Below are 11319 nucleotides of genomic sequence, written 5' to 3'. Positions count from 1 at the left end.
GAGTCAGTTATCTCTAACACTTCATAGCAATAATTGATAATATTTACGAATTATTGACATTCGAAAACTCGGTTTGACAACTGAATAAAGTCATCATTTATGTAAGATTTTCCTGTTGTCTTTTGAAAGCTTTAAACTAATTTCTATTTTCCTATATATCTTTTTATCATTTGGCATTTATTATGCTTTAGAAACAACGCGTTATTAAATTTTTTAACAAGATACTAGAACTTGTTATATATAATACATATTAATTGTATATGTTAGTTAATCGGAAGTAATTGTTCTATTTATTTAATATTTTGTACAAGAGGATATTAAGTAAGATAATTTTAAATTAAATTTTGTTCCTCGCTTTAGTTCTCACCGTCATTTAGTAACTAATGAAGTAGCCTTCGATGGGAACTCGCGCTCTCATTGGAATTAGCGTATTGTGTATACCAATAAGAGGATATTACGATTGCGTTTCTGCTCTTCTAATATGTAGAGTAGTGTTGTATTTAACAACGCAGCGAACGATACGCGCGACCACTTACCAAGTGGACAGCCCACCGAAAGCATTTGTACGCGCGAATTTCAGATAAAATAAAGTTCGTAAAATTTTAATATTTTTTTTACAATCTCGATTTATTAAAAAAAATCATGCTACTTTATTTTATTTTATTGATTGTTACATATATCAATTAAACGACATAAAATACATAAAAATAATTTTAATTTATTTGTGTTAAATTTGTATTGAAGTAGGTACCAATTATGACAGTTAGTCAGTAGTGAAGTAAAAGTTTTAACGATAGGATTCTTTCAAATTATAGGGCTTGGACTGCTGCGCATGAGTGGAACGTTTCATTGCGAAGTCGGATATGAAGACAGTGCACTTGACCAGTCGTCGCTCTAGGATGTGGTGACCTGAAGGAGTCATATTCCGTTTGTGTGCAACAGTGAACCATAGTGTCACAGCAAATCGTAACTTACATTACTGAAATCGCACAATGATGGCTTTATTAAAGGTAAGTTCATATATACACAAATACACACACACACACACATGATTAAATAAATATTTATATATAATTATAGAACATAGTATGTAGGGTTTATTCAAAATAAGCTCATGTAAAAAATAATTTAATTTAATTAATTAGTACATCATTGTCACGCAGTTTAAGATAAGCCAATGTTATAATGGATGCAAATATCATACAAAAAAGAGTAATTACAAATATGTTTTAAAAGACCTTCTTTTCTAAGTTTGTGTACATAAACATACAGGAATAAATAAACATATTATTTTATTATTATTGAAAAGCGGCAGCTTTTAGTAAGCCGACAATTATAAAACGGATTACGAGTAATGTAGCGATCTCGGGAGAACATAGGATATATTTTTAATCAAATCCATCGATTATTATTATCTCATAACCAAAAGATAGTTTTTCGACGTAATCAATTTAATTTTTAAAAGTAATTTGATAAAGATTTGTGAAGAAAAATATTACGCTCAAACCTTATAGCATTAATGAATTTTTATATTTGTCGGTGAAATGGTATTAAATAAGTTGCAATCTACATACATAAAGAAAATATAAAAAAATATAGATTATTTTAGTTATCATATTTTTAATTATATTTACATCTGTACGTTTATTTTTGGAAATGCTCTATAATCAAAAGAAAAACAAGTTAACGAATTTATTCCTAGAATAGTACTAAATTGGAATTTTTAACATTCGTTTTAGTTAATATTTCCGAAAACAAACTGCTTTTTAAAAGACTGGGTAATATAGGTAGATACACCTGAGCTTTTTTAAAGTTTAGTGCAAAGACATAATAAGTAGCGTGTTCAATACTACATAGTTATCTATGTTCGTATATATCAAAATCTTAAAAATTGTTACCTAGAATTTTATATGTCATGGATTATCGTAGTATGTTTGGATTTACATTTTCACCGGTTTTCAGATGTTAGAGTGCTGGCCTTGAACGAACCTCTTTATAGTCTCTAAGTTTTATAATTCCCACGGCAGCCATTATTTTGAAGAGTCGTGGACGCACAAACTTCTTTTTCCTCTGTGATAAATTAAAAGGAAACAAATTTCGTAAGAAATAATCATTTTCATGAATTGGCATACTTTAAAACGTATTACGCAATTTTAATCTACAAAAATAAGCTTTTTAATAAAACATTAGCGCGTGACATAATATGCATAATTTCAAAAGACAGATCAACTTTTATAATCATTAATGACAAAGAAGACAATAATTAGCCGTTTTAAATTTAACAATACTTCAGCTTACAGCTTTATAACTCACTAGATGTCCCACGCTCGTTTTACGAACTGAATGCGCACCTTCAACCTCCCTTGCGATGTTCTTACCAAATTTAGAGTAAAATTCTCTTTACGGCTCCAGAGATATTGCGATGAGATATATATAGGTTTGTTTATACCATTAAAATATCAATATTTTAACATAGTTTCCAAATGTTATTTCAAAAGGGTAATAATTACCAAATTTTATGGCGAACCTTATCAATGGTACAGAAAGATATTTTGTAACTTAGTAGGTTTATGTAACATGTATATCTCGCCGTTTCTTTAAAGAAATAGACGGTTTATTACAAAATAAAACTTTGGTGGTTTAACCACCACACTAGTTTCATATAATTTCTAACCAATGTGTGTCACATTAACGATCTTTAGATAACATGTAGAAATGAATTTTTTTGCATATTTTAAGAGTTAATTTACATTACCTTATCTACATATATGAAAATTAATGTATGTGCCTGTCTATCAGTACTCGATTGGTTCAAAAACCATACAACCAATCGCCGTGAAAATTTAGTAAATTATTGGGTACGTCCCCGGAAAAATTTTAGAAAAATCTTTGTCTAATTAATTTATGTTTAAAGTATCGAAACTACCTTTTTGTTTAGAATTTAAATTATTTGCATAACAGAGCAATGCGTGAACGGATTAGCCTAGTTTCATATAATTTTTGAGCATAACAATACAACATATATATATACACACACACACACACACACATATATATATATATATATATATATATATATATATATATATATATATATATATATATATATATTTAATGTTAAGATAATTCACATATTGGTTTGGTAGTTTGTTTAATTTTGTTCTCTAGGAGAGAGAGAGGGTAAGAGAGACTGATTTTGGGTTCCGATTGTCTCGAGGTATATTAATCTAACTAACGCGATCAATAGTAGGCTAGCGGCAAAAGCCACGAGAAAATCTAACGATAAGTTATATGATTATTAGTTAAAATTATTAATTTGTGTCGTCCATACATAAGTTGGCTAAAATTAGTCCTTGTTAGAAACACATGTAATATCGGAGACTGTCAAGTCTGATTGTATTAGTTTATTTTTAGATATTTTAGATTCGAAGATATTTTTACGTATTTTCTGTACGGCTTATACAATAGTTTCAGGGCAGTACACGTTGATTACTTGAAAACAGCAGATGACATAAGCTTTGATAAAATATGCCTTACAGTCCTATACTATTAAACTTGCTTCGAATCGTCTTTTCGTTGTGAGAAAGTTATGAGTTAAAGTAAATTGATATATATGACTAAAATGTAGCAAGTGGAATAAATATTCCGCATATGAACGAACTCTAATTAGTCTGTGTCAAATTCTCTTGTTTTTGTTTTACATTTGCATCAACTGGTGGTAGATCTTAAATCTTCATTTTATATAACCATTGCTTTTTATAGTTGAATGGTATCGCATTTAGTAAGTTTACAACGCAATTAAGATTAATCATCTAGTTTAGCTACTTTCGAATGATAAAATCTCTTGAAATTTAATAATTTAAAGTAATCAATCTCATTGATATAAGTAAGGCGGGTAAATGTCGTCAAACAGTAAATAAACATTTAAGGCTAAAAAACATTTAAAACTAAAACAAGTTAAATCTAGTCCTTCCTATTTTTGTTTTACTAATAAAACCTACTTAAAATTCAAACTGCGTTATTGACTTCTACGAACAAAGGCATTGAATTTAAACGATAAAGAAATTGTCACATAAAAATGTGAGTTTTAAAAAAGAAACTAAAAGTAACACTTTCCCATCTCTACTCATGTTCCATGTTAACTAATATCGTACTTAGAATATTTCGTCAACTGCATATTATGTAATACTACGCACTGTCAACGAATTATAGACTGTTCTAAATATCACGTATTTCGAATATCACATAAAATTCGTAGGTGTTGACTTACAGCACTACGACGTGATCTCCTACCATACTCAACGAACCATGAAGATAGCCCTCTTAGCTCGGGATCTCTCTAAGAAATCGATTTAGAAGTGAGGAGATCAGTAAGAAAATATTAGTAACCGATATAATCTAGAGGATTGTTAAGTTGAAATGGCATTGAGCAAGCTACCATAAAGTGGCATCATGTACTGGCGTCAGCAGTGGACGTGATGGATATTCTGATGATATGTTGCGAACACCAATTACGTCATTAGTAACTTTTTAAAATATAATGGTCTCAATCTTAATAATGGTCCATCAGTTTTTTTTCTTCATAAATGACTAAACAAACAGAATCAACTCAGTAACTTGATTTATTTTTTGTTGCTGTGATTACCAAGATAACATCAAATACATTAATCTATTACATAATCTATTGTAGACAAAATCGTTTGAACCTAATATAAAAAGAAATCAAGGAAGTAATGAAATCCAATTTTGAAATTTTCTATTGCTATCTTTTCTCGTGATTCTTTTGATAACTCAAGAGATGTGAAATTTGACTACAATGGATGGAGTTACGTGAAAATGTTTGACGTTCCAAGTGGAATTTCACTTACAATCTTAGTAGGAAGGAAACAAAAGTATGCAATTTGCATTTCTAACGCTGGGTATATTTTCGCAAAAATGTTAAATTTTTTAATAATTTTTTTTAGATTTCTTATTAATTCATAATTATTAAGCCCACACCTAAATAAAATTTTTAACTATTGTACACGTTAGTATATATTAAGAGTAAAAGTGAACACGATTCCTACAACGAGATCAACAGACAGAATTAACTGGTTTCGTATTACATTCTAATGTTTTTGCTATACACCTGTTTGTCGCACTTTGAAGTAGCTCAGAGTAAATAGCGACACACCTCATCATGCCATTTTTAGCACAGCTCTTAGTACACGCCACGGAAGTGTACCCTCACTAGAATTCACCTGTATGCTTTTACTTTCAGATTGCACCTGTTTTTATACTGGCTATTTGCTGCGTTATTGCGGAGAAAAAAATTGAGTTGCAAGACATCGAAGAAGACAATTTAAAGAGTGAAAAAGAATTCAACTACGAGATCGAGGAACCACAAAGTGATGACAGAGAAGCTTCTGATGAAGCTCCATTGGAGTATCTAAAGAGCGGAGTTTTACGATATTTCAGAGGCCCGAGCCCTACTCAGGGGCCACAACAACAAAGGTACACCCAACAATATGCTGTAACTGAACCTCAAGAGAGATCTGTTACACCTGCGCCTCAATATGGTCCACCCGAAGCTCAACAAGCGATGGTGAACTATTTAAAGAATGTTCCAATGCAAGTTTACCTAATTCCTCAATATGATGAGTCTTCTAGAACACATACGGAAGCACGGTATCAAGGACAAGTAGTCAACCAGTTCAACTATTCAACTCCTGATCTCGAGCAGACGTTACATAATTATGTAGATGTACAATCTTACGGCGCTCCAACTGCGACGCCACATATGCAAGAGTACCAATCTCCGCTAACCTACGAGTCAGTTTCAGTTCAGCCAAACGCTGCAACAACAATCGCGCCTCTAGTGTCTTACCAAGTACCTGTAATTCAATATCAAACTGCCCTTGTACCTCCTCCTACTCTTCCCGCAAGTATACAGCAACATTACACAAAATTGTTTTATCCAAATGTTCAATATAATCAAGGACAGTTTGAAAATGTTCAAGAAAATGGTATAAAATCTCAAAATTATTATTCTGCGCAAAGAGAAGTGCCTTCTGTGAAATCTCAAGTTCAGGAGATTACTCGCCATTACAACTCTCGAAAGCCTTACAGAGAAGATTATACAAAGAGTAACCCAGTGCTACCACACCCAAGTCCAATGCTTCTAAAAGCTCCACCCCCACATCTTGCTCATATTCCTAAGGCTCTACCTATGCACCGTCCCTGGAGTAAGCCTGTATATAATAATGGGGGCTTCGGCGCTGCCAGTTCTGCTACCAAACCCTTTGAACTTTACGGACCACCTCCTAAAACCAGACCAACATCTTTACTGGATTCTTATGTACCATCGCATGTTCAAGTAGAATATTTAAAGAGAGGTATAATAAAGGATCCGCTGGTCGCATACGAAGCTTTGTCTAGGGGCAAATTTATGTCTCCTCTATCACCGGCTTCGGGTCATTACGAGAGTGGCTTTCTACCGAATCAAGCGTTCCATACGGCAATCGGGCGATCGTTTTATGGACACTATAAAAGATCACCTAATATGCCGGTAAAATTAAGTAATTAGCTTAATACTGAAATAATGTAGAAATTCTAGCCATAAAGTTACATTATTTATAGCGTGAAAATATTCTGATGCAGAATATAGAGATATTACTGTACCTGTTTTGTGTGCGTATGTGTGTGTGTGTGCGTTTTCTTTATATTGTATGTTGAGTAAAGAAATAAATGTATTCTAAGCGTGTAAGAGTTATTTCGTGTTTTATTATGTGGTGTAATTAAATGTTCGTTGTTACAGAATAAAACTTTAAGTAAAATTTGGTTTTGATTATTACAATAAGTAAATATAAAATGCAAATAGTTGGATTTAATACGTTTTTAAATGTAAGCTTCATATCGCATAAGGAATTTAAAAATACTAGAAATTGGTTCCGTTATGAACCCCGGAAAATCTCATCATCATTTTGTATCCATTATCAATTGTTACATCGTCCACGGGAACAAATTTATAATGGAACTTTCATTGTAGCCGGTTTGTGGTCGCTCACACATCTTACACTATATAACATTAAGTAAAATATGATGCATGTGATATAATTTTTATTACAGTTTATATAATCAAAACTTAAACAGTCACTTGTACCTTAAAAAATGGAGAAGTCAGTAAGTAGTTTATTTACGTACGAGTTATATTCTTTAAAAATATATTATTTTCATTATTCCAAAAATGTATTTGAGGTACATGTGACAAAATCCTATCGGTAATATTTATGTTTTTAAGGGTCCCACGTTTTCCCCATAATATTATGTTACAAAAAGGATAGAAATTAAGATAAACATTTAAAACTGGTCACAACATCTAAAATGATGTTCCATTGGTAATTTGTACATAATATATTGGTAGCCTAGCAATAGAGGACTGGGACTTGCGATCGTAGGGCGCAGGTTCGATTCCGGGGGGATAAACTTAAATAATTCGCACTTTGCGCATTATTTATATAAGATTGCCACTGCTCATAAGCAAGTTTCCAAAGGATGGGCAGCAGCGTCCTCTGGGTACCATAATTTCGATCCGTGATCGACAATCCACGTGTTAAGCCTGGTAATTGTCGTATATCCCCCATATGGGTGAGGCGTTGCAGTGGGTGTTTATGAGCTGAAATGACGAATGTATTTAAAACCTTTTGGTAATTCTTCTCGATGTAAAATAATAAAACAAACTATACAATTTTTCTTTCATCATACTTTTACAGCGCATACCAGTGTGACGTGAATTCATTTTTGAAGTCATTTTTTGAATAAACAGCAAAATCTAACATCAGTGAAAATGATATCTTAGGAATTAGAACAGAATTTAATAGTAAAGTTGTATCACAAAAACATATTCATTTTGTAATATAGGAAAAAATGTAAATGCTAACGGATATAACTTAATTTTGTATTGATGATGGATTTAACTAAATTAAAAAAACTTAAAGTTAACTAAATTTCCAATCAGAATAACTTAAAATATAATAAATAACTTAAAAAAGCAATACTTCATGGTATTTATAAAAGCTATATACATATAATTTATATTACATAATGTTAGAGGATTAAAACATTTATATGTGTATTATAGCAATAAAAAGAGTTATAATACGAAATATATGATATGTGGTGGTACATAATACAATTAATTTTTATAATAAGACGTGAGTTGTGATAATAATATTAACGGAAAATACACATAAATCACCGAATACATCGAAATAGCTGATGTTCGCCTCTCTCGAGCACCTGTAACTCGAAATGTTAAATGCACATCGAGTGACAGCCCAAGCTATGATGATAACATTGATGACCTTTCTCTCCGACTCTCAATCTGTAGAAATATACAATGTAAAGAAATAACCCGAGCCGAGGCTCCTTGTGAAGCCCCTTATTTAGCAAAGTTACTTTAAGGAGGTTTTATTATCGCAAAAAATTCTTAATAACTTCTATGTTTCTGTAAACCTTCCCCTTCATCCTACATCAGAGAAAATATTATTAAAAATATATTTGGATATGCTTAATTTATTTTATTATTTTATTTCGTTTAAATCAAGAGTTACTCTTCCATTGAAAAAGTTTTTTTTTTTTTAATTTTCTTAATTTAAAAACTTGTGACTCCCTCTATGATTCATGGATTATAAACGTTTAACTGCAGTAAAATCATTCCTACTCAAGAGAATTGGCAATAGAAGAAACTTGATAGTTATAAAAAGTTTCCAACAGATGACGCGGTTTATTCGTACATGTGCTATTGGGAATGATATCGCTAGATGGCAATAAAACTATTTATTAAAAACTTTTGAGCACGGTTTTTAAAAGCATATCAATTCAAATCAATTCATTAAATTATTAAACAAAGAGGAAGAGAAAGCAGGAAATATTCATAATAAAAACTTTTTAAATAATTGCATGTTATGCGAGAGAATTTAAATGAAGAACAAATCACATAATATATTTTAATAAAAATAGTTTGTGAATTTGGTAGATATTTAAATTTTTATAATTCTAGTTTATTTTTTCTGCGATAAAAATATTACGAAACTTTGTCTGTGGGTAATACACCATTAGGTCTTTCTTTAAAAAATCTATAAATAATAGTGATGAAGCGCCATAGAATCTCACTTTTATGATACATTAAAATTAGGATTATTTCTACACACTGTTTATTTCTTATACTCTATCGTTTTTATACTTTTTAGTTTTTCTTAAGACTTCGTTTAAGTGAAGTAAATTACTGATGTGTTATAACACTATGATAGAAACAGATCAGTGTATCTGTGTAAAACATCAGTGATCCTATGTCAAGTATTTACTATGAACATTTAGAAAAAACAGGGATTTTTTTTAAGAGGCTCTTATATAATAAACACTAAATTATAAATTTTTTTGTAACGAGAAAGTAGAGTTTGAGGAGCAGTGGTAGACCAGCGGTAGGGGATTGAGACTTGCGATACGACCGCGGATTCTATTCCCGGGGTACAATTTCATATCTTATATTATTCACACTATGCGCATGAAGTATAAGGGATTGCCACTGCTCATATGCAAGTTTCCAGAGAATGGGAAGCGGCGTTTTCTGCGTACCATAATACCACACTACGATTCTTAACCCGCTTGTTAGGCTTGGCGACTATAGTTTATCACTCCCTAGATGTCTGGAAAAGCCTATACCTTTTAGTGGGCATTTATAGGCCGTAATGACGACGAAAAAGGAAGTAGAGCATTTATTTTTAGTGGAAGATACAAACTTAGGCGCACTTGCGATCACTACATAATATATTGTAGAGATTATTATTGTAATTTGGTATTTGAATCATTCTAATACTGGTTAGTAGGAATACACACCAAGAGCACCAAAGGCTCAATGAGAAAAAATAAAATCCGATATTAAAAAGCTACTGAAACATTTAATGTTTTTTGATTGACAACTCAAGTCGGTTTCCTGCCAAGAATTAATAATGAAACAATTCGAGCCTAGGCTTTCGAAGGAGCTCTGGAACTTTATTACTGTATATAACTACTCGACTCCATGTAAACTCGCAAACTGCCTGTAAATGATTAAAAAGAATTTTCAGCTGTATTGGTTAAAGAACAACATTTATTTGGTTCCATAATGCCATGTCCAATTATTTGTTAAGTATATTAAAAAAAAGTTCCTACAAATGTTACTGGTTCATAAAATAAGAATATTTAAAGCGCAAGCAGTGTTACAAGTACAAGAATGTGTTATGATTTGATTTCTAACAGTGATGACATTTCGAGTGTACTCGAGAATGATGAGTATAATTGTACATAGTAACGCGAAGTTTGTAATCAACACACCGATAAATGATATCGGTGTGTTGATTACATATATATGTTATACGCACACACACACACACACACACACCCATATATATACATATATATATAAATATATATAGTATAGCTATAAACATTCTTTACTACCAATGTTATGGTTTGTTAAAGGGTGTTTAAATTATCACAGTTTTAAGAGCATACTATAATCTCTATAATTGACCATAAATCATAATCCCGTTCATTAAAGTCGGCATTAGATCACAGTAAGTCTTCAGTTCAGATGAAGTCAGAGAAATTCGTTTTCAAATACTATAGGCATATTTCTGACTCGATGCTGAATGCTGCTAGAAAGACCATTATTGATTATCGAACCTAATGTTATTAAAAAGCTTAACCAACTTCTCAAGAATCATTCACTGGCACATTTTAATTAAAATACCGCACAGTCGTTCCTTGATTGCTAACAAACTACTAAACCATTAATAAAGTCAGATAATATCTACCTTGTACTCGGTTGACTTGAAATCGGTCATTCGATTCATTAAAATAATGCTAAGTAGTATAAAAATTTCTTTTCAGAAAATAAATGTATTCTGCGACTCCCCTTTGCGAGACGTTGATTTAATTTTACTTTCTGATCCATTTCTAATTAGTTAATTAATAAAACCAGTGTGTCTCTTATAGGCTACAGGATGTAAATCTTCTTCTGAAGCAAGTTTTCGATGATATAATTATTTTCGCCTATTTCATAAATAATATTTGGTCAGATCCAACAAAGCTGATTTCATTGTAACTGTAAATATCCTCGTTTACAAACATTCAACTAATACGAAGCAGATGGAGAGTTACCAAAATTTCGGTTTCATCCCTGCTTTTTGTAATGCCATTACAGCAATTTGGTTCTTTTTAAAACCCCTCTCCATTTTAAATTAAAGAAAATACGTTGAACATCGATCGACGAAGACTTGAGAGAACACACAAATATTA

At 31.5% G+C, this 11319-nt stretch overlaps 1 protein-coding gene across 1 annotated transcript; it reads left to right on the top strand.

The window, feature by feature from the left end:
* Positions 1-995: 995 nt before the first annotated feature.
* LOC137932239 (uncharacterized) lies at positions 996-6565 on the top strand. Its single transcript, XM_068775844.1, has 2 exons — positions 996-1010; positions 5261-6565. Exons 1-2 carry the CDS (start codon positions 996-998, stop codon positions 6563-6565), a joined length of 1320 nt encoding a protein of 439 aa, XP_068631945.1.
* The last annotated feature ends 4754 nt before the right edge of the window (positions 6566-11319 follow it).

This window comes from Battus philenor, unplaced genomic scaffold, assembly GCF_028537555.1.
Source record: "Battus philenor isolate CCGP_79_NKW_IND1 unplaced genomic scaffold, ilBatPhil1.0.hap1 SCAF_11, whole genome shotgun sequence".
NCBI classification, from domain to species: domain Eukaryota; kingdom Metazoa; phylum Arthropoda; class Insecta; order Lepidoptera; family Papilionidae; genus Battus; species Battus philenor.
Note: the sequence above shows the minus strand (reverse complement) of the source record. Positions and strands in the feature narration are given on the sequence as shown.